The 23,232-nt window shown below is 44.4% G+C and overlaps 1 protein-coding gene across 1 annotated transcript in view; it reads right to left on the reverse strand.

Annotated features, from left to right (window-relative positions):
* Positions 1-2,531: 2,531 nt before the first annotated feature.
* Positions 2,532-23,232, reverse strand: part of SH3BP1 (SH3 domain binding protein 1) — a 42,019-nt gene continuing 21,318 nt past the window's right edge. Inside the window, exons 6-20 of the mRNA XM_044441059.1 lie at positions 23,098-23,174; positions 21,195-21,330; positions 20,623-20,691; positions 20,028-20,118; positions 17,974-18,116; positions 17,781-17,892; positions 17,551-17,632; positions 16,701-16,781; positions 16,179-16,295; positions 13,962-14,059; positions 12,933-13,062; positions 11,675-11,790; positions 10,369-10,784; positions 6,531-7,191; positions 2,532-4,243 (exon numbers count right to left, since the gene is read on the reverse strand). Coding sequence (XP_044296994.1) covers positions 3,918-4,243; positions 6,531-7,191; positions 10,369-10,784; positions 11,675-11,790; positions 12,933-13,062; positions 13,962-14,059; positions 16,179-16,295; positions 16,701-16,781; positions 17,551-17,632; positions 17,781-17,892; positions 17,974-18,116; positions 20,028-20,118; positions 20,623-20,691; positions 21,195-21,330; positions 23,098-23,174 — 2,655 coding nt within the window. The 3' untranslated portion in view covers positions 2,532-3,917. The remainder of the gene's footprint in view (positions 4,244-6,530; positions 7,192-10,368; positions 10,785-11,674; positions 11,791-12,932; positions 13,063-13,961; positions 14,060-16,178; positions 16,296-16,700; positions 16,782-17,550; positions 17,633-17,780; positions 17,893-17,973; positions 18,117-20,027; positions 20,119-20,622; positions 20,692-21,194; positions 21,331-23,097; positions 23,175-23,232) is intronic.

A 23,232-nucleotide genomic window follows, 5' to 3' on the forward strand; every position in this document is an offset into this window, starting at 1 on the left:
GCAAATTATATACTATATGATAAAGTAGAGGGAAAGAGGATATAGTATAAAGGAAAATACAGAGGGAAATATTCTCTTTACACCATTCTGAGAATTCCAAGCAGTGGTGGGGTAAGGTCTGAACACAGGCTCGGCACCCATTGGCAATACACCCTTTCTGGCCACACAAGGGACTCCTGTTGAGGACAGGTAATGGCTGACTCTCCCTCTGTTTGCCTGTTCGCTTTTCTCCAAGAGACTGTCAGGCAAGAAGCTTTTGAGAAATATTGAGTCGAATTGGGATGCAATAGGAATATTTGCTGCTTGGACAATATTTGGCTAAGAGTTCTGTACCTGCCTATATTTTCTGCTGAATAAACTTTCCTTTGCTTTCTAAGCAGTGTGTGTGTCTGTGTGAATGTAGAGTGTGTTCTTTCTCTGGCAGCACACATTAAACCTAGCAAAGAACCCAAACCTTTTGAGGGAGGCTGGCAGACAAGCACCTCTTTTTGAGAGGTATTGCTTCTCAACATTACCTGGCATAACACACCTTATTCCATAAGAACATGTTCAACCCTTAAGATCAGGATTAGAGGTCCTGCTCTATATCCCATCACTGTTAAGGTTTTAAAAGGTATAAGCAAATCCTTTCTGGTGGAGAAACTGAAGCTCTGAAATGCAAGCCTATCACCTTGCTGGGATCTCTGGCTTCCCACATATGCAAGTAGGCTTTCATTCTGTAGCAATCTGCAGTTTAACACAGTCTGAAGAACTGTAGATTTTGTGTCTGAGTTTTTGATCTTTTCACTATTCTAATCAAGTCTTTATCAGTGTTTTTCATAATTTTGTATTATACTCAAAGCATCTTAAGACACAGACTAGATAACAATCAAGTACAGGCACAGTGCATCTCTTCTACTAGAAATATGAATGGAAAGAAGCAAATGAGAACTTTCCTGCATTTTCCAGTCTGGCAAACATAACTAGTAATACTAGGGATACCTGGAAATATCAAAATGGATTAGGCCCTGGAAGCTAGCCACTTACTTGCCACAGCAAATTAAGTCAACAGCTTTCTTCAGGCCCATTTAGTCAGTAGCTACCTATAGTGGAAGACACATGACCAACAGATACTTTCAGAAGAATATTAATGTCTAAATTTCCAATTTGACGATTTCATTAGTGAAAAGCATACCAGCAGGACCCACCACTAGTACAAGACACTAGCAGAAATATTTGTTTCTAGAGCAGGGCAGGTCGGTAGAGCCCACAGAATACTCTTCATTTGTCCTGTTCCGAGAATGAGTGCTCTAGCTGGCTTCTGAGGTTGCTGTACGAACCACTAACTTCCTGGCTGTTGGTCCCAGTGGAGCAACAGAATAAGCAGAGGCACACAGACAGTCTCAATATTGCTCCTTGCTACTACTGAAAATGAGGACATCATTAACAGGCAAGGCTTTAGAAATATATCCTAGTAACAAACGCAAAACCAGTATTTGGCATGGGTAACGTTAATTTTAATTTTTGAAGCCTTGCTCCTTAAGCAACCTTCTGCATCTACAGGGGGGTATTTTTTGCATATGTTCATAATATTTGACACTGTCATGACTGTACTTTTTATTGCCACAGAGTTGGCTCTCTGGTTTGAAATGGCATCTTGCAGGCCTGGCCTTGGAAGGTTTGACATGCCTTCCAGGCTTTACTCGTTCCAGTAAGTATGCTCATCACTCCATTCAATTTTTAATTATAAGGAGTATGTTGGAGTCTGTCCAGGTCCAAAGGCCAGTAGGTCACTGTTGAATATGTCCACTCCATTGTGAGTGTATTTGATGGCATGGTAAAAAGGTGTCTTCATATTTGGTCTCATCATATTTGGATTACTTACCTGTATTATGACTAATCAGAGTGCCTCTGTCTCCCCTTCAGGCACTATGATGACAGCATCTCAGATGCTAGGAACCCTGGGAAATAAAAATTTCTTTGGACATCAAAAGAATTAGCATAACCAAACATAGCTCAGGGCTCTCTCTACCACTGTACTGTTCAAGGTTGCCACAGAGAAAGGCCTTCATCAAGACATCCTTTCTTACTAAGAAACAGACAGGGGAGAGTCCTCCAGCTCTGTCATGATGTGACTGCCTTTTGGAAATGCTGAATAGGAGGCACAAGAAGCCCTCAGGCACGGCGGCTATGCTAATGATTCAAACACATAACATTCGGGCTCATAAGAAACCAAGTTATCTTCCTCTGTTTTCAAAAGAAGCTTTGTTTACCAAGCCAATTTCAAGTTGAGCTGAGAGGAGTTTACCTGTCACTACAACTCAGCTCTATTTCCTCTTACAAGAGATTCTTGGCTATATGCATGCAATGGCTATTCCAACAATCATTATGTTCAATTTCCTGATTTAAATTGACATTAGAATATTTTCCAGAAGTGATCATGGCCTTGCTTGGTAATTAGGTTTAGTTAATTGTAATACAGAGCTAGTCCTCATTTCAGAGAACTGACAAACTATGGCAACTGCACTGAGTGGGCAATAAAAAAAGTCCGATTCCATCTTATGCCTGCATTTTATTATATGCAGAATGACAGCATATGTCAGAAAACCACAACAACATGGAGGTACAGGCAGTGAGTGGGCCCAGAGGCTACATACCCACCTTGGCACAACTGATCAGCATAATTTATACAAACACTTTGATAAATACATAATAAACCATAAAAAGACAAGCAGCAATGACTGATTTTGGGATACTGTGGCACACTGAAATTGCTGGAAATGCCGACTTTATCCCACAGATCAAGCACACCACAGCAGAGCAGGGTTCATCCCTCCCCTGGGGCGGTGGTGCATCCTCTCAGGCACAGACAGGAGTTGAATGGTTTACTGATTGTTTCACTGGATCAGGCAGACAGGGAAAGGGGGAAAACATCATATTCCTGCATCCGTACAGAGGCAGGGATGTTTGGAAGCTGCTATTGCTACAGGATTACTGAGACAAAGTGACAGCCGATTCAGAACTTCTGGCAAAAAATAGTTCTACGCAACCTATTTTGTTGTTGCAACAGCAATCCTGTATTCCAAAATTGGATTGATAAAAATTACGTTACCTGAGAACACTCTCAAGACAGAAAAGAACCTTCCTTCATATTTAATTCACAGTTAAGAGCTGTACATACTCTAGATTTACCACTCTTAAGTTCCTTTTAACTGAGCCAACTGACAATTTTATCCTGCACAATAGAGCACTCCAGAGAAATTCCTGTGGATAAATAAACCAAACAGTGTCAGTGTCATATACGTAGCATGCATCAAAAACCTAGCCTCAGCTCTTATCAGTTCTGGACAAGCTGTATAGTTATGATAAATGTCTCCTTTCATATATACCCACAGGAATTATTCCAGAGAGCCATTCTGTGCAGGCACAATGGTACTTCTCAACATTTTTTCCTGATGTTCCCTTTTTCACAGCAAGAGTTCTGGGACACGAACCCCAACACTGGCATGGAATGGCAGCAGTAGGAGAAGAGATAAATAACACTGGCGCAAAGGTTGCCTCATTTAAGCTTGGGAGCAGACACCACAACAAGCACATCACTGTGCTTTAAAACAAAGCAGAGGACAACAGTAAGAAGGCCACTACTGGCAACAGGAAAACAAAAATAAATTAAATAACCACATCATGCCAAGTGGTGGTGGGGGGAATAAATAAATAAATACTGGGTTGGCCTGTAAATACCCCACACGTTCACATAAAATTCCCTTTTCCCTATAGCTGGCTAAATAAACAGTGAGCCCAAAGAGTGAATGGGAACTAATACCCCATTTGACCAAACACTGGAATGTGATGAGCCTGGAATCAAGAAAGGGAGACAGAAGTAGGGAAGGGTGGCAGTCTGGAATGCAACTCGGACCTCTACCCACCCACGTTCCCCTTTACTCATCCAGGCCTGGTATCAAGTCTGCAATGCTGTCCACATAGTAGTGAGGCACCAGGTCCTTTGCGGCTGGGCTGTCGCTGGCCATGTAAGCCTGTGCCTCCTCCAGGCGCGAGACACCTGTCAGGGTCAAGACCGTATCAAGGCCACAGTTCTTGCCAAACAGGATGTCTGTCTCCAGCCGGTCACCCACCATGAGCATGCGGGATGGATCCACTCCAAAGCGCTCCACAATGCACTCAAACATGTACGTGTTTGGCTTTCCAATTACCATTGCCTTGCGCCCAGATGCTGTTTCAACTGCAGCAGTGAGACTCCCTGTTCCTGAGAGAGAGGAGACACACACAAATCAAAAGAATGATCTCTAGCAAGATAAGCAATCTTGGCACAGGGCATAGCCAGCTCAGTTATGAGTTCAAGTTGACTTGCCCAGATAAAGGATGAGTAAAAGAGGCACTTCTATTTCTTAGTGAAGAGGCAATCCTGTTTCTGGCTCTACTCCTTCAGATGAGGACTCACATAATTGAATGTTCCCTCATATTATTTACACACACACACACACACACACACACCCTCTACCTAGCAAACTGTATTTCAGAAAGAGGGGTTCTGGTCTAGCATTCTCCCAGAAGTGCTGCTTTCTATACACAGGGAACCCTTGTGTGCGTGCAGTGTTCAGTCCATACCTATAAGTTCTCACCTAGAGCCAGTCAGAAAATTCCAGACACCCTTTCACTTTATTAAGAACTCAGCCCAGTCTGGAGCTGAAAGCATGAGCCCAACTGAGAATGACAGAATCCTGAGGTGGCTCCAAGGTACTGATGGACAGATGCCTCCTCTCCAGCTTTCCAGAGACACAACTGAATGTATTGCTTGGCTGTGCTTTAATAAATTTACTCCACATTTTTCTTTTACTTTGCTTAGTGGTATGTTCTCTAGTTAATTTTATTAAAAGTGGCATGTAAACTAGAATGTTTGTTGTATTAGAATTACAACAGATTTCCAAAAAATGAAAAATCAAACCAGCTGTCTCAGAAGTGGAATTAGGATATCTGAGGATAAACAAATTTTAAATACTGCAGAGGCTGTAGCACTTTCCCAATCCTTTTACATAAAAGCCTCTAGGCTTGGTAAGGTATATCATGAGCTCCCCAGAAAGCCAAGGTTAAACTCACAAAAAGCTACAAGTAGTTTTAGCTATTAGATGTATATCCCACTTTTTAGAACAACTCAACATGGCTTACATCACTCTCCTCCTCCTGCTCTCAATCTTACTCCCATAACAACAACCCTTTGAGGTAGGCTGGACTGAAAGTCTGTGACTTGCCCCAAGACACCCAGTTGGCTCTATGGCTGAGCAGGGACTTGAACCCTGATTGCCTGAGTCCCATTTGCACAATCTAACCACTGCACCACACTGGCTCAGTTTGTGTTATCAGTTTGGCTGGAATCTACATTTGATATCCGGGAAAGGCAAATGGATGTCCGTCCACTCATACCCATTTAAGGAACTTTATGGTTGACTAACTCACAGTACTCTATCAAGACTATTGCAAGGTTGCCATTTGTGCAGGCCACCCTACAAGAAATCCAGATATAGCAACCTGAACTACTTTATTCAAAGGGCTATCAAAACATTTGAATATATGGACTTTGTAAAAACCAGTATCCTAGCATCTAACAAGCAGTACATAAAAGTGACCTGCAGGAAAATTGGTGTTTGAAAATGTAATATGCAAATAATTCCTCCCACAGGATAAAACTATTACTGTGCATTAGATACTTCTAATAAGCTTCACAAAGTGAACAGATGTCAATAGTTAGGCAAAGGACAACATTTCTTCAGTTGACAGGTTGTGGAAAAAAGCATATTCAAACTTGAGAACCTTCTTTAATTTCACATCCCATCACGGCCTCAGCGTTAGGCTAAGGTTCAAACCATAGCTCAGCTATTCAGTGGCTCCAAGTAAGACAGTAAGTGTCAAGACAGCTCAGACACCTAGAATGAAAATACTATAGCGTTATGAAATATCCTTCAGCTTGAACCTCAGAAACATAGCAAATTAAACAGAGAAAGAACCCCCATATGATTTCAAGATAACCCCCAAAACGAGTACCTTACTTTTAAGTAGAATCATCTAGATTCTCTAGATCAGGGATTCCCAAAGTGGGTGGTACTGCTCTAGGCTTGGTAGTGGAATGATCCAGGGGAACAGTGATTAGTTCTTCTAAACTTTCAGTAAAGCAATACACCTTTTACAAAGGAAGAGATCTAAGGTGGTCACCCAAGAGAAAATGGGATAGCAACCCACTGCTCTAGATACTTGCTCTCAGGTATGAGAACATAACAACTGAACCTGGAATCCTGAATACCACCGAATACTTTGCCTCCGCCCCGCAAGTCTTGAAAGTCGAGGCATCTGGCCTTTCTTAAGTTTGGCTACTGGGTCCTTTCCTCCCAAGAAGTCCCTACTGAAACCCAGGATGGGGGCGGGGACAAGGCGCCTACAATTACTTTGACGTGAGGCAAGTGGCACTCTGCTTACACCCAGAAGCACTCTTTTCCTACAGGGCTGCTCCCCGCCTTTTCTGTCGGCCGCCTCTCACTCACCCGGCGTACGCTGCCCATTGCTCAGCGGGTGCCAAGGGTCGGGGTCGGTGGCCACGAGCAGGCACTGCGGGTCGCGCAAGTAGGCGCAGGCCTCAGAGAGCTTGGCGAAGGTGAACTGGTCGTCATAACCAACAACAACTGCGCGCACCGGCAGCGTCTCCGGACCAGGAGGCTCTTCCCCGTTGTCGTCATCTTCCTCGCCTTCACCGGCCAGGCGCAGCCCGGCGTCCCGCAGCTCCCCGCGCAGCCCTTCCCCGCCCAGCACGAAGACGCGGCCCGGGGAGGAGGCGGGGGAGTCCCCGGCGCCAGTTTCCCCGCCCAGGAGACGCTGGCGGAGATACAGCGCGGAGCAGAGCGCGGAGCTGAACACCTGCTCGCCTCGCACGCCGCGGAAGCCCAGGCGGGAGAAGCGGCGCTCCAGCTCCGTCACGGAGCGGCGGCTGTTGTTGGAGACGAAGAGAGCGACCTTCCCGTTCCGGCTCAGGCGCTCCAGCAGCTCCGGCGCGCCGGGCACCGCCCGCTCCCCGGTCCACAGGACCCCGTCGCAATCGAAGAGCACCCCCTGTGCTTCCCCCAGCACCTCCCGCAGGCAAGCGCCGCTCAACCGCCTGCAGGCCGCCATGCTGGGACTGCACTCGCCAGCCCGCCTCCTCCCGCTCTTCTGCGCAGGACAGCCAATCAAAGCACACCGCAACGTTGAAGGACAGAAGAAGAGCGCAGGGGGCGGGGCTTCAGGACACCAATCAAGGAGTCCGGCGGCTAGGCGAATCTCTAGAAATGGGCGTGGGAGAGGCTCAGCCACCAACTGGAGGACAGGAGTCTCTATGACTGGCAGAGCGGAGACGGCCACTCCCCGCCCATGACTGGAAGCAGGAGGAGTGTGTAGCCATGACAACCCGTTATAGTGATGGAGGGGTATGGAACAAATACAGATGTGTATTCTCAGATGTGTTCTCAGCAGGGCTCATAGAAGCGAGTCGGTCTGGCTTTCTAAATGAGTGGGAGGGGCCAAAGGAAGGAAGAGGAAGTAAATACAGCACTGAAAAACCCACCCCTGCGGCTTTAGCCTATTGACGGAAAGAAAGCGGAGGTGGGCTGAAGCAAAGTGACACTCACTGCAAACCTATCAAAAAGAGGACTGAAGGCGTGATGGAGCAAGCCATGTACCGCAAATGCGAATCAAGTGCTTTTAATCAGAGCGAAGTGCACCGACGAGACCAAAAAGGCACAACAGAATCAGGCAGTAAACGAAGTAGGCGGATAGTTGGGAGAAAGCATTAAGGCCTGCAGGCCTACGGCGGTGCCAGCAGGAGAGGAGGCGGGGCAAAGGGGTCATCATCCAATGGGCGCCTTGCTTCCTCGCCAGCTGGCGGCGTCTGGGCCGCGTCGGGTGCAGATGGCAGGAGGTGGCTGCGTGGCGGAGCCCTTCAGAGCCGCTGCTGCTCTCTGCCGGCGGCACTGGGGATGGAGTCGCACGCGTGCTTACGCAGGAGGAGGAAGAAGTCCGAAGGACGCAGCGGGACTCCTTTCTCAGTTAATGCGCACTGAGATAGACTTCCCCCCATCTAGTGCCCTGCAGATGTGTTGGACTACAGCGTCCAGCAGCCAAGAACGTCAATGTTCAGGAACGTTGGAAAATAGTGAAATTATGTGGAGAGCACCCAGTTGAGGAAGACTTATTTATTATCGCCAAACACGGCTGTACCCTGCAGTGGAGTGTCCGCCTTGGGAGACGGGAGTGGACTGGACGATCTCTGGGGCTCATTTCAACTGTATGATTTTATAGAAAGAGCCCATAAAAAGTTTTGAAGTGCAGGAATAAACAGCAATGAAAAGTGTTTTCCCACCCTGCCATGACCACAGCTGCCAACCCCCAACTCCACCCTACAGCTGTATGTCGATACAAAATTAACTTTCTCTGTATCTTTACTATTAGAAAAAGGGAAAGCCTCCAAAGGAGGAAAAGTCACAACTAGTGAACAGAACTTTGATCCATTCAAACTTATGCCATAATATATTTATTGGGATTTAAGATGCCATAGAATACGCATCATTTTGCACAAGACTTTCAGGAGCTACATGTAAGCAAAGTAGACATGTTCTTAAAACATGAAGGAATAAAACTCCTCATATTAACCATAAATATGGCCATTTAAAAAGAATGTACCTGTTATGTATAAAAATAAGTCAATATCTTTCTGTCCCTCAAGCATGAAAAGATTCTTACGGCACATTTGCTTCACAACTGCATTCCCTCTTTCAAGGGATCCTGGCTATTGTACTTCTTTGAAGGATAGTACACATTTCTTTGAAAGTATTCTTATGAAATGACACATTTCCCCGAAAGGTTATGACAGCCTTGATTGGTTAAATGTTTGTGGGGTAGATGCACCTGCAGCAGAAAGAACCCTTCCCAGAGCATAAGGGATATTCCCTTGCACTGAAAGTGAGTGGAAATAGAGGTCATCCCTCATCTATCAACTCACAAGGGGTTCAACTAGAATTGCATGCATGGATGTGATTGTGTTGAGTTATGAGATCCAGGCAAAACTTTCATATGATGTCAAGCACAGTGCTTTTCAGTTCACACATCCAGTTGTGTCAGAAAATAAAATGATGTATGTAGATACATGAAGAAGTCCCATGGCTAAGCTTTCCATTCATTGTAACTAGAATTCAACCCCCAAAAGGACTTCCTGTACTTGAAAGAGCTGCATGGGAAGTCCACCAAGGATAGCCTTTGTTTTCAATTCAGCAGCTTTCCTTAACCTGGTGCCTTCCAGAGGTTTGGACTACAACTCCCAGCATTCCTGACCATAGGCCATGTTGGCAAGAGCTGATGGGAGGAAGTAAGAAACATCTGAAGGTTACCAGGTTGGGAAAGCTGTACTGCAATGCTATGATGGGAAAAACTGTCTGAGACATTATTTCCTTTTCTGTACATTCTCCAAAATACAATATCTTTATTATCTACTACTGGCAAACTTGCTGGTCCCCACTTTGATTCTTACTGTACTTCATCTGTTCCCTTTTCAAAAACAGCTTGGAAAGATTGTGCATGATCTGGATATATGAAGTCAATTTACAAATGGAATGCCATTTTTACAACCATAACTCATTGCCTTTGAAAAGACATTATCCATGAGATTGAGTCAATTCAAAATATAGGGCACAACTGAAATAAAAGGATTGCCACTATACAATTATGTCTTTTCTGCCTGGTTAACATTTACTCAGGGCATGAATTTCAGAAATAGTCTCAGCAGAGGCACTACCCATAAAAAGCAGAATGGGTCAGCAGACTGAATGGTAGAATTTTGATACCACATCAGAAAGCAGAGGGTGAGGGAAGGTTGTATTTTTAATGTCTCCAGCTTGTGCTATTGCATCAAGCAAAGGGTTATGCTAACTGCTGTGGTAGTTAACTACATTCAGGAAGGGTTTTGGTGGTGCTGGATTATTTTTTATGTGGAGGAACATAAGAAAAGGACCACACATCTGCTCCAAATTCTTCATCAATTTAACTATATAAGGTTTAGCGTTAGCTCTGCTCTGGTACTTCTTTGGAAAAAGGAAGTACTGAAGAGAGAAGAATGTGAAGGGGAGGAATTATTCATAAGCTTGAAAAAGGGTGATGAGAACCAGAGGCCTGTGGAAGAAGAGAAATTGCTGCTGAGGTCAGAGGCATGAGTTTCCAAGCCAGAACAGTGAGAGAAATCAATAGGGCACATATACATACCAACAAGATCTGCCAGCCATGTGGGGTGCACCCAGCATTACACTGAGCCTTTCTCTTCTTTTTTCTTAAAAACTGAAGCAACATCACTAAAGTTCAGTCATTCTCTGGTGTCTTGACTTTCAAACTGGGTGCAGTTGAAGAGCTGCTTCTTCTCATGGATGGCAGTTCATCAGACTTGCTTGCCACAGGTGTAGAATCTTTGGTCTCTTCTATACCGCAGTCATCAGGAGGCAGGTCTTCAGTGGCAGCAGCTGCTGCTCCCTCGTTGCCTAGAGGTTCTGAAGGCAGCTTTGGGGACAGCTGAGCACTGCGATTCTGACGCTTGGCTGGCTGGGGTGGAAGTGGTGGCGGCACAGAGGGAGCTCGCATGGCTCCTGCCGCTTTTCGAGGCAGGACTTTAGGGACGGAGGAAGACTCAGAGAGAGGCAGCTGAGTTGGAGGGTGCACAGGTGGTGGGGACCAAGGCTGGGCTATGGGAGGAGGCACATTGGGCCGTGGGGGAGCAGCCCGCTTTGCTGCAAGGCAAAACAATGAAAACAAAGCCCAGGATTTGAGAAACTTTTTTCTCTGTGGATATGGATCGATAACAATATGATTCACTGCACAGCAACTGTTCCCCATGCCCTCTTCTCTCCTCTCTCACCCCGCCCCCAAGAAAATGCTAATACCCAACTATGTTTCTGCAAGCAGAGTGACCTGTCACTTCTGCAGCCTTTCATCCCACAAGATCATACTTGGAGCCTTTCCATACAATCAGTTTATCATGCAGGTTCCAGCCACTTGTGTAGGTCACAAGAACCCAGAGCATGGACAGCTGAAGACATCTGGCTGGGCTGAAGGGCAAGGTGATGCCCCCTGCTCCATTCCATGCACAAAAAGCCAACTGGACTGGCAGCTGAATCTTAGATGCTGGCAATAGGACAGCATCCTCCACCACACCTCAGGGAGCTCAGTGCAGGTCATGTGGCACACTTTCTCCTCCAATGTTTTGTTGCCACCTGCCAGGCAATCACATCCCTCTGACTAATGGCAGGGCTAGCCTGTTCGAGAGGCACTGGGCCCTTTCACTCTGGGACCTTTTATAAGTGAAAAAAACAATGCTTTTTTCCAACCCATTGGAAGCAGAATTATAGCTGTGGTTCTCCACACAGTCATCTCTTTCTCCTGACAACCACTATCCATGCTACGAATGCATAAAGCAGAGGAGGGAACTCTTTTTGGCTTGAGAGCCTTGTTGGAATTTAGCAAGGGGCATGTGTTTCTGTGGCTATATTCCCACAGCAGGCAAGGCTACTGGCACAGGGAGTGGGCAGCAGCAGGTTTCTGCAAAACACCTCACAGAGCAGATGGTATAAATTCCAGAGAAAATGGCTGATGTGAAAACATCCACAAGAATAAAACTTACATTTCTGTGCAGTGGCATCATCTGCAGAAACATGGGTAGGCAAGGAGACTGCCGTTTCAGTGGATGGTTGACTTATCTTTGAGGAAGCTATTCCTGGGGTGATCTCAGGATTTTCCCTATTATTGGTGGGGAAAACTTGTTAGCCGTTTATTTTCAGTTCCCCTAAAAATACTCCATGTCTGTAACCAACCTACAAAAAATTGTTGGGTAACCTGAAAAGTAGCTGGCCCAAAAAACCCAACATACCAGTAACTAGCCTACAAACTGGAATTGGCAAGTCTTCCCACTTGCATACTGCTAAAAAAGAGGAAATGGGTTCCCACCCCCCACCCCAACCAAGACAAAAGAGGGCAGGATTTATATAGAATCTGCATGTGCTAGTTTATATGTTTGATTGTCTATGTAGACATTGTTTTTATAACTGAAAATAAATTACATCCATATGTTATACAACTGTCAATGAGAAACTTCAAAGTGCCTGCTTTCCCCAACTCTGGTTCTTTATCTTTGTGCTGTACTTGAAATATTGGATGTCTCAAACAGAGGACTTTACAAAGTAGAACACTTGCCCACCTTATTTCTGCTCTCTGTCTCCCTAGAAAAGCATCATGGCAAGGGGAAGACCAGCCTGACTAATCCCTCAGCCAGCAAATCATCTGCTACACGGCATTTGAATATTCCCTGTTTGTATAACTCAGACAGAGTCTGACAGATGGGTACAGTGTATGTGATTGAAGTCTATTCTACATCATCAAAATTTAGAGAAAGGTAGGCCTTTTCAAACCAAATTTGGGAAATAGGGTGTATTTGGCATGTTAGAAGAAGAATCCTTCATTCTAGGGAAATACTTTTGCAGTGGTGGGGAAACATATGATCCCACCACCTGTGAGAGCGGGCCATAAGGCCAGGGTGAATAGGACAACAATAGCACAAACTGGACAGCTCCCTTCATGCCACCTCAGCCTATCAAACCTCCTTTGCATGTTTCTGACATTGTTTCTGCATTGTGAAATTATATGAAATATTCAACCCAAACTGGTGAAAACAACAGCCACAGAAGAAAAGGCATTTGCAGATCACAGTATTTTAAATGGTAAGCTCCTTGGATAAGGACCTGTCAAATCCATTCCTTCTAGGGCACCATGATCATAGATGGTGCTATATACATAACAACCACACATACTAATGCTGCAGATAATGGAAAAATCCATCTCGGATAACGTTGTGCCAAGATAGCCCAATACATCCATATACTTACTTGTCCCCCAGCAATGGAGAACCAGGTTCAGGAGGGAGATGTAACAATATGGGTTCTTCTGTTGTGGGGACTTCTCTCTCTTTGACGTTTAATGGCGGGGTGAACAGGCCAGAGACATTGAAGTCAATATCTTAAAAGAAAAAAAAATATATGAGAGAATCTGAAAGGCTGAAATTTACTTTTGCAGAAGCCATGTTGGTCCTTTTACAGTAGACTATGTCCTCCTTTTTGCTTATAAGTTTTATTTTAATAACACTTTCAACCAATTTACCTACAGACATTAAATTAATCAGCCTGTCTTTTGTCTGTCCAGTTAAATGGCATTCAGTTCTGGAGGGGGATGCACTTCCCATGAAAGAGCGAATTTGTGATTCGGAGATACCTTTAAAGCCATAACTGCTACTAGCAACACAGGTGGCCTTGATGGCCTAGAGTTCCGTTGATCAGCTTAGGTTGATACTCTATGACCCTATGTAGACAGAGATAGCTTTGCAATAGTTATTTATATTCATACTAGTTATTCATATTAACTGCTGTTTAGATTACTGCAACACATTGTAAGTGAAAGTGGTCCAGAAATTTCCATTTGTGGAAAACAGGGCAGCTAGACTGCTAACTGGGACTGGCCAAAGTGATCAGATTGTGTCAATACTTTTCCATCTGCATTGGCTGTCAATCCATTTCCACCGTCACCTGCTGCTATCGCTCCTCATCTTCTTTCTCATTATTACTACCATATGCTTGCTTGATTGGCTTGATAAGCAAACAGCATGTGAGCAGCTACAAAATGGAAGCTGCTACTCCTCTTTCTCACTACATCTGTTGCCTAGGCCAAAGCAAGAAGAAAATAAACAAGAAGGTAGCAATGGAAGAGAGGAGGAAGGCCTCCAGTGGGTCCACCATGCTTACCTTTTCTGCTGGCCCTGTCAAAGTAACAGGCTTTCCCTAGTCCCCCGCACACCAGTGCAGCTCTGAATGAGTTGTTTCAGTACCACTAGACAGGGTTAAATAATTTAGACCAACAGATACCTCCTGGGAAGAGGATTTCAGCATTTTGTATAAGTGGTTCCACAACTCCCACAACTTGGATGGAGGAAACAGAAGCCATGTCTAGTTGCTCCTGGCACCTGGGAAAAAGAAGCCATCATGAACAATGTTAGCCAAATGGTGAAGCCAACATCCCACATGGTCTGTCTGCCCTAAATTCCTCTGCTCAGAACATCATCCACTGTAAGGTTTTTCCTTTAGAGAGAGTGGAGCCAGTGCAGTTTTGCATTCCACATATAAGACGCTTCTTGCGTGTTGAAGTGACAACCCTGCTGGAGGTGACCAGGGCACAACTATACATAGCTTTGTATCCCCCTGTCCTTTCCCCCATTGTTGCCTATAAATGTTTCTCTCTCTGTCTGTCTGTCTGACCAGCTCAAATAGTTTTGCACATAAATATTTGGGAATAAGTATCCATGCATGCATAAGGGACAGCATATAAAAGTTTTAAATAAAATAAATATCCCTCTCTGCACTGACCACGTTGGTTATATTATTTATGCACTGTGTTTTCAAAAACAGCAGAGTTGCAGATTATATGTAACTAGACATTCGGGTACGAACATCTATCAAGTGGCTTCTACTTTCTAAATCTCTATGGTTTTCAAGGGAAGGAGAAACTCTGTGCCTGAGCTAGCTGGCCAGCTATGTGTTTTCTTTTGCAAAAGGCGGTTCTCTCTTTGAAGGGCAGCTAGAGGGCTATCTTCTATTTCAAGGGCTACCTAATCCAAATCCAGTTTAAAGAAGAAGAACTGCCAGAAGGAGGTGCTGTGCCTTGAAGTTGCTCATCAACAGCATCTAGACCAGACCTGGGCATTGTATGGCCTGCAGGCCACATCCGGCCCGATGGCTGACCCTGACTGGCCCACATGAGGTCACTGGCAAATTAAAAGTCAATGCAAGTATATATCGTCGTAATATAGATGCAAGCAATACAACTGCACTGCTTTTATTTTGAAGGATCTGCTAAATTGAATTGAATTTATTTCTTTTCATGTAATGTTAATGTTTTTGTGAATATTCATTAAATAGTGTTGTTCTGTTCTCCACATTTTCATTGTATCATTGTAATGTTTCATTTACTGTTTTTATAGAGATATATATTGAGCAGAGCTGTAAGTGTATTGGTCCGGCCCTTAACAACTGTCAAAATTTCTCTCGTGGCCCCATTGGAAAATTAATTGCCCACTCCTGGTCTAGACAGTAAACTGAGAGAGGCACAGAGGTTGCAGTCTTGCATATTATGGTGAGTTGTACTGCATTTCTATTTGTATCATAATCATTTAAATCTACATATAAATAAGCATATGCAAATTTTATTCAAATCAGTAATTTCTTTTTGGATGATGCATGCCTCCCCGTTTTTTTTTTTAGTAATTCACAAGTAGGGCCTTAAGAACCAAGCTGGGGAAAGGAGCTGACAACATCCACTGATTCTGAAGGCCAAAACTGGAATGAGTTTAATGTTTTGTCTAGAAGTTTCATTATTTCTACTCAAGAGTTAGGTACAGATCCTAAAAGCCCCTAACTCCCTTAACGCTTGGGTTCTGATGTGGAACAGGTCCCCTGTGCTTACTCTAGAATAAAAATGAAAGCAGTGTTGCTATTAGATCTAATTTAGCATAAGGTCTCTTTTGTTCCCAAGCAGAGAAGTGAAGGGAGATCTAGTTAGCTAGCTTTACAGGGGGTGGTAGAATAAAGCTATCTGTGGCTACTGGTCCTGATGGCTGTATGCTATCTCCAGTGTGCCTCTGAATACCAGTTGTGACGGATCATGAATAGGTGGGTACCACTGCATTCAGGCCCTGCCTGTAGGCTTCCCATCGGTTACTGGGCAAACAGAATGCTGCCCTTGGTCTGATCCAGCATGGCTTCTACCAAGGGCCTAAGGGCAGGAGCGGGCAACCCGTGGCCTTCCAGGTGTTTTGGCTTACAACCCTCATCATCTCTCGCCATGGACTAAGGTTGATGGCAGTTCTGTGGCAAAACATGCGGAGATCAATAAGCTGTCCGACCTTGTAAATTAAGGGTACTTATCTTTAAGCTTCAGGGAGGAACCAGTTGCTGATGGAAAGACTAAACCATTATCCCAAATAAAGTGCAACTACTGATGTACATACATTTCTAAAGAATGTCACATTTACTGAATATACATGAAACAACTAGAGAACATTGTCTCCCAGGTGCTTTATACATTACCCATCTGTCTGCTGGGGCCATAGCAGGTTAGGCCCTAGGACAATGGCAATGTTGCTAGGGGTCATTTTATTCACTTCCTGATGTTCAGCCAGCTTGGCTAAAAACCGGATCAGATACCTGTCATGAAAAGGTGATTAGTAGAAATCCAGGGAAATATTACCTTGATTTTCTTGTAGGGCTGTTGTGCTTAACTGTTGCATTCCAGCCAGAAAAATGCGATGATACTGTTTCACCAGAATGGAGAAACGATACTGGAATAAGCTGTCTCTCAGTTAGCCTTCCCCAACCAAACATCTTCCAGGAGTGTTGGATTGCAAATCCTGCAATTCCAAGCCTGTCATTATGGGAGCTGAAATATGCATGTATTTATTAAATATTTGCAAGCCTTTCTTCTGGACGGAAGAGGCAAACAAAATACGAGGACTGAAACCCAATAATACAGCATTGCTACAGCAGTATGATAAAACTTCTCAAGTTAAAACTTATTCTATAAGGTCTTAAATACTAATACATGAATTACACCTCAAGTTGTTGTAGTTGTCCTTGGGGAGAGAGTTGCAAATGTTCTTGAGGTGCTCCAGACGAGTCTCTGTCTCTTTGAAACTGAAAAGGAAGTTTGTGGAAAGAGATGGTGTTACTCCCCTTTAAGGAGAGGGGAGAAGGCCAGTAGAGTTTCAGAAGAAAAGGGTATTCACGTTCCATGTGTCCTTTTCCCAAACTTGTGACCCCCAGATGTGTTGGCCCATGACTCCATCATCCCCAGCCAGCAATGGTATCAGGAAAGGGTGTTCAAACTTTGCTGTACCATTTTCCTAATTTAAATCCACCCTCCACCTTTAAAGGTGGGAGTAGAGCCACAGTAGTTGAGAATTCTGGGACATTTTTCTGTCCAAACATCTGCTGTTGCCTTTAGTGTGGGAACCTGTCCTGCCCCCCAGTGCTATAACGGAATGTGGGACCCCACCACAGACAGTACTTTAAAGCAAAAACAGAAATGTTGGGCAATTCTGAATATCTTTTAGACTGGCATTCAGAAATAAGTCCCACTTTGTTCCAAGGGGCTTACTCCCAGATAAATGTGCACAGAATGGAAACCTTGAGCCAAGCACATAGCAAAGGCTGATACATCCCCATTTTTAAAAACCCAGTTGTAAAGTGTGCATGTTATAATGAGAATGTGCTCCTTTTTGGCACAGTGCAGATTTGACCCATGCAAATTTAATTTAACCTAATTTAATTTTCAGAGGTGTTTACAATGGGTTCTATTGCAGATAAAAGCAATATTACAGGAACATTTGCTATTATATTATGCTTATGTTGGCACTGAGGTGAAATCATAAGCGGAACACCTGTCTCTCTAGTTCTAACTTACCTGGCAGCTTTGAGCCAATCATCATAGAGTTCACAGGTCATCAGAGGCTGGGGCAGTTCTCTCAGGTAACATTTGAGTGCACCTGAGAATGGAAGCAAAGGAAAATGGTTCAGAGATGGCTTCATACACCTAGCCAACAAGAAACTGAGTCATGCATGGTTGGGTGCTGGAGGGATGCTGGAAGCTGTAGTCCAGCACACTTGGAGGGCACCAGGTGGGTGAGGCTGTACCTGCCACAGCATGAGGATCTGCATAGAAGTCATCCAGCATACTTGAGCCAATGGCAAGACTGCACTTCAGCCTTTTCAGCACAGAAGCTCCAGCTGCCAACCGAAAGAGCCCCTGGAGCGTGGAAAAGAGAACAAGGGTGAGGCGATCTCCTCTGTCGCGGGAGATCTGTGGCAGAGGGGAACTGGGCACTACCTCTTCCTGCATCCCTGATGCCAGCAGGATCATGACACAGGCTTCAATGGGGAGTGCAATCTCCCGCCCAGAAGCCTTCAGATGAGTCTCCAGTGGCATCCCATACATCCCAGGCACAGATGCGACTCTTGGGGATGGGGAGTCTGGAAAATAGGAGAAAGGAGGGGAAGGAAACAGGCATGAGCATCAATCGATCGATTTGCAACTTTTGTTGGTAGAAGCTAATGACACAACTAGTGCTAGAGCCTCGTAGTCCAGGGGACCACCTATGACCACCCAGAGTATGGCAGCTGACAAGGGCATTTGGGAAGCAGAAGGAAATTCCACTTTATTCCTATGATCATGGTTTAAGTGAGTTCAAAATGCTAAACTGCATATACCCAAGAATATGCATTTTTAAAATTTGGCCTATCAAATATTTGTTTTTGTTTTAATAGATCATGAATGTAGAAGCACCAGTCAAACATGGAATGAGGCTGGGAAGAAGAGCAATTCTGGTTGTCTGCTTCACAGCTGAACGCACAAAGCCATCTCAAGCTACCTGCCCTCACCCTCCATACAATCATTAAGTCCGGTGTCTAAAATTACCTAGTCATAGCAGAGGAGGGAAGAAGCTGCGTGGGAGGGACACTCTCCGTACCTGGTCACTCACTGCAAGGCTGCCATCTTTCAGGGTCAGGGTTTCTACTCTACAGGTGTTAGAGAAAGTTCAATAGGGGTCTAATCTTTCTATTGGGATCAATGCAAGACATTTTTCCTAACCGAACTTAGGGGAATGCTGGGGACAGGGAAAGGAGAATAACCCTTCCTTCCCTAACAGCAATCCCATGGAATCCTCTTCCCCACAACTTGGCAACAAAGCTAATCCATGGTTGGTTGTTGAGTTGCAAGCAGTGGGTCATTCATTGTGGTTAGTTATAGCGGCTGGGTTCGGATGACATGTTGCAGGAAGACAACAATGGTCTAACAAGCTCCCACAGTCAACCCGTACTCATATTGTTTGATCTCAGTCACGGGCTTATAAGAGTAATTCAGGAACATGATCATATATTCCTTTTGGAATTTTGGGGGAATTCAAGATCCTCATCATGCTGTGTACATACCCAGTGTCACAAACCTGCAGAAGTGGCAGCAATATACACATTTATTCTAGCCTTGACTCTACAGTCCAAGAATCAGGGCTATGATTGTTTTGCAATGGCATACAAAAATCTATGTTCTGTCATAGATACCCAAAAATCATTCTAAGAGGAAAAGCAAATTTCTGGACCTAATGGTTGAAGAAAAACATTTGTCAAAATGTTGGGGTACAACAGTGTCTTCCAAAGACTCCAGAACACCGAGGCAGAGATGTATTCTTTGCATACCACATGCATTCTCTCTTACATCCACCTTCTGCTATTATTAAGGCTGCTTCAAACATTCCAGAGGGAATTTGAGGGAATTCCAGAGGGAATTTGAGGGAAGTTTTGTATAAGCAACAGCTGGTGGTGGTCCATTTCAATTACACTGTGCAGACTGGTGATGTAGTGGGCCCGGGGCTCACAAGAAACATAACACCAGCACTTTCTTATTAGCAGGTATGCTGAAATAATTTATCATTTCTAGCAGAATTCCCCATGCCTTCTGAATTTAAGCACAGTCCTTAAAGTAGCTGAAGGGAAGGGGGAAAATCTATTGTTCTTTTGTACTGCAACGTATTTTGCAATAGCTTGGTCCTGAATGGGCAATTAAGAATCCTTGGTTGTAGAATAGACCTGCTCTCAGTAAATGTAAAATTAATAGAACTGTTTGGTTCATATTACTCAATACAGCTACCTGGGTTCTCCTTGGGAATATTTCTATGAGTCTGTCAGGATGAATGCCAGCACTTCAAAATGTAAGACTTCACACAGCACAATATATCCTTTTGCAACCATGTAATATGGTAGCATACTCCCAGATGGAGATTGAGGGCACCCCCAACAAGCAATGGCAATCTGATCATACACTAACAGAAAAGGAACCAACTCATACCCAAGAGGACGCATCAAAAGTTACAGCTTAGCTCAAACCTGGCTCGTTGTGGGTCTCCTTCAACTCCGCCAAAGTAGCAGCCAGAGATCCCAGAGACTTCTGGTGATATTCAGCTTGGTTTTCCAGCAACTGTCAGATAGAAAGCATATCAACACAGCTTTATTCCATCTGGTGCTATTTCTAATTTGCAAGTCTTGTCAACTGCCAGAAAACAGCTTGTCTTTGGGAGGTGAGGCATGAGAACAAAGAGGGATCAAATAGATGGTTATGAGGATGGATCTTTTCCAAGTAGAAATAGATGCAAAGGGAAAGAATGAGGAAGATCAAAATCCATCCATATTCTGGGTTCCTCAGAGGGCCTAAACTCCCTTTCCCCAACCACAAATCAATTGATGGCTTCTCATCTTTTTTGCCACTTCCCTCTCCCCTTTTCATCTATGTGTTGATAGAGCTTTAAACTACAATATGTTGGGTGGTTTTTTTGTTTTGTATGGGTGGGTCTCTTTTGCTTGGCCAATGGAATTTGGCCCTAAAAGAGGTCAAAACATCGCTGGTCCAGTTAACACTGAACAGAAACCAGTGGGAATATACACAGCTGCACATGCATGGATAACACTAAGGGAATTGACTTACTTTGATAAAATACTTGGCATAGCTCTCCTCCTTGGTTGAAAAGTGATACAAGTCTGCCATGTACTCATCCTAGAGGATAAGATGCGGGAGCATTATACTTTATTCCCTTCACAATGAACGAAGCACAGAAATATCTGACCCCTCCTTTGTTACCTGAACCTCCCCATAGTTTACTATTGGCATTATTGGAGTCTCTTGTATATGTCCCACTACCTAAAATGGTAGGTTGGTGGGTATTTTCTTTCCAAGAGTATTTTGAGTAGCAACATACTAGTTGTTGAACTTCCTCCCAAGGGACGCAAGAGAAACTCCTTCTTTTTCCTGGTTTAGACAGGTAGTAAATGCTACTCTGTCCCATGGGGTTTGTAATTCTGTGCGCTGTTTGACACTCTCATTTTGTTGTCGCTCCCAAATTTTGTTGTATAGCTTTTGTTCCTTTGTTTTTTAGATTTATGGTCAACTTCACCGAAAGTTTTATTGTACTTTGTCCAGGGGACCTGGCAGGGGGCAAATGCAATTTATATATTTAACAGATAGAGGGTAACTACATTCCAGCTTCAGTTTACACCTACCTTACTCTGTTCCACCCTCTTCCTCATTTCTTCTTCTTCCTCCTTCAGATTTTCCAGCTTGAGGGCTGCTGCAGACCCTGCTGGACCAGTGCCAGCATTTATGCTGTTACCGGAATTCTTGGCAGCTTGGTTCAGACTTCAGATTTTCAAGGAAGGGCCAGAGGTGAGGGTTGATTCGATGGCATCCAAATATTAAAAAGCAACGTGTTAGACAAGAGGCTGATGACATGTCAGGCACACACAATGCTTTCTTAGTAAAAGGTTTTCTGCTGGGGCAAGCTATTGGAGCCGGAGGCACCAATACGCAAGGCGTTGTCTCTCTCTGCACATGTGCATGTGGAATAGGAAGCATGAACAAACTCAAGGAGAGACTGCATGGTGTAGCAGTTAGAGCAGCCTCTCCCAAAGCTAGTATCCTCCAGATGTTTTGGACTTCAACTCCCATCAACCCTTGAAAGCATGGCCAGTGGTCAGGACTGATGGGATTTCTACTGTGAAACATTTGGAGAGCACCACGTTGAGGAAGACAGCTGGATTCAAATCCCTTCTTGGACCTGACGCTTACTGGGTAGCCCTGGGCTAGTTGCCATCCCTGAAACTAACTTACCTCACAGGACTGCTGTGAGGATAAAATGGAAGGTGGAAAGAATAGTGTGCATTGCCCTGAGCCCCTTGGATGAAATTAAATAAGGAAAGAGCAGGGCTGCTGTCATAGGTAGGCATGCAAAATGGGCTGCAAACAAATGGTTCTGTTTTAGCTGAGACAGAGTGAAAAGACTTTCTAAAAAGCAAGTTAACAAAACAGGCAAGTGTTCAAAGCACCGTGGCTTCACTCCAGCAGAGATCAGACTAAAGCAGGAGCAGTCAAGGTAGCGGGCAAGAGTCAAAGCTCTCAGGCAGTGTGATTCATTACGCAGTCCAGAAGCAAAGTCAAACAACAATGCAAGGGCCCGGAACATGCAGCACCAAGCACAGGGCAAGGTCTGAGAGACACGTGGAAGACTCTGGAGCTGAAAGGGGGTATTGTTTCCAGCACTTTGCTGTTCTTTGTCACTTCGTTTCAAATTTTTCAGATTTAAGAAAAAATAGTTACAGAACGGATTAACCTTATTTACATTGAACCTTATGGGGAGATTTGACTTGGCTCGCGACCAAAAAGTGGCTCACAGCCACATTCGGAGGGGCCAGAACGGATTAACCTTATTTCCATTGAATCTTATGGGGAAATTTGACTTGGGTCACAACCAATTTGGGTCACAACCAGAGTCGTGGAACGGATTAAGTTTGTGAGCTGAGGTACCACTGTATATCCCATGATGCTGGCTGACACAAAAAACATGACTGTTATTTCGCATGCGGCTAACTGGTGGGGTAGGTGAAGACAATACATGGATCAAATATATTTCCATTGCAGTTCTATGGTGATCTACACCTGAAAGACCATGAGGTTTCCATTATTTATTTATTGCATTTCTATACCACCTGTAGCTGAAGGCTTTCTACTGCTCCTTTCTTCACCTGGGAGGTTTACCCTGCCCTCTTTTCTCTTTGAGTTGGCTTGTGTTATGAGAAATGATGAGTAAAACAGGGTGAGAAGCTTTATCAGTTGGCCCTGAGCAGAACCAACTGCATCAGGCTACAATTCACTCTCCACCAACGCCTCCACAAACATTGATTCAGCATTTCACTGCTATTCAAGAGAGTTTTAGAACAGGGCCGATGTGACAGAGAACAGTTTTACAAGCAGATAATGGGCACTAGCTGAGCAAGGGCTGCATTTGGAGAATTCTGCCCTATTTCTTCTCACAGGCAAAAGCAGCCCACTTTTCCACCTATATGCCCTTTTGAAGATTCAACAAGCTCCTCCAAGCTCTCCCTTCCCCTCCTAAGCCACTTTCAGTACCGGCTTTTGATGGCATTCCATTCCTGAACATGTTTATGAAGATTTTTCTTGTGTTTCAGAATGATAGGTAGTTCCTCCTGAAAGTGATTGGAGAGGGGTAGTTAGAGCCTTTTTGTCCATTACTGTAAAGTTCCA

This window comes from Varanus komodoensis, unplaced genomic scaffold, assembly GCF_004798865.1.
Source record: "Varanus komodoensis strain SLA01 unplaced genomic scaffold, ASM479886v1 scaffold39, whole genome shotgun sequence".
NCBI lineage: Eukaryota > Metazoa > Chordata > Lepidosauria > Squamata > Varanidae > Varanus > Varanus komodoensis.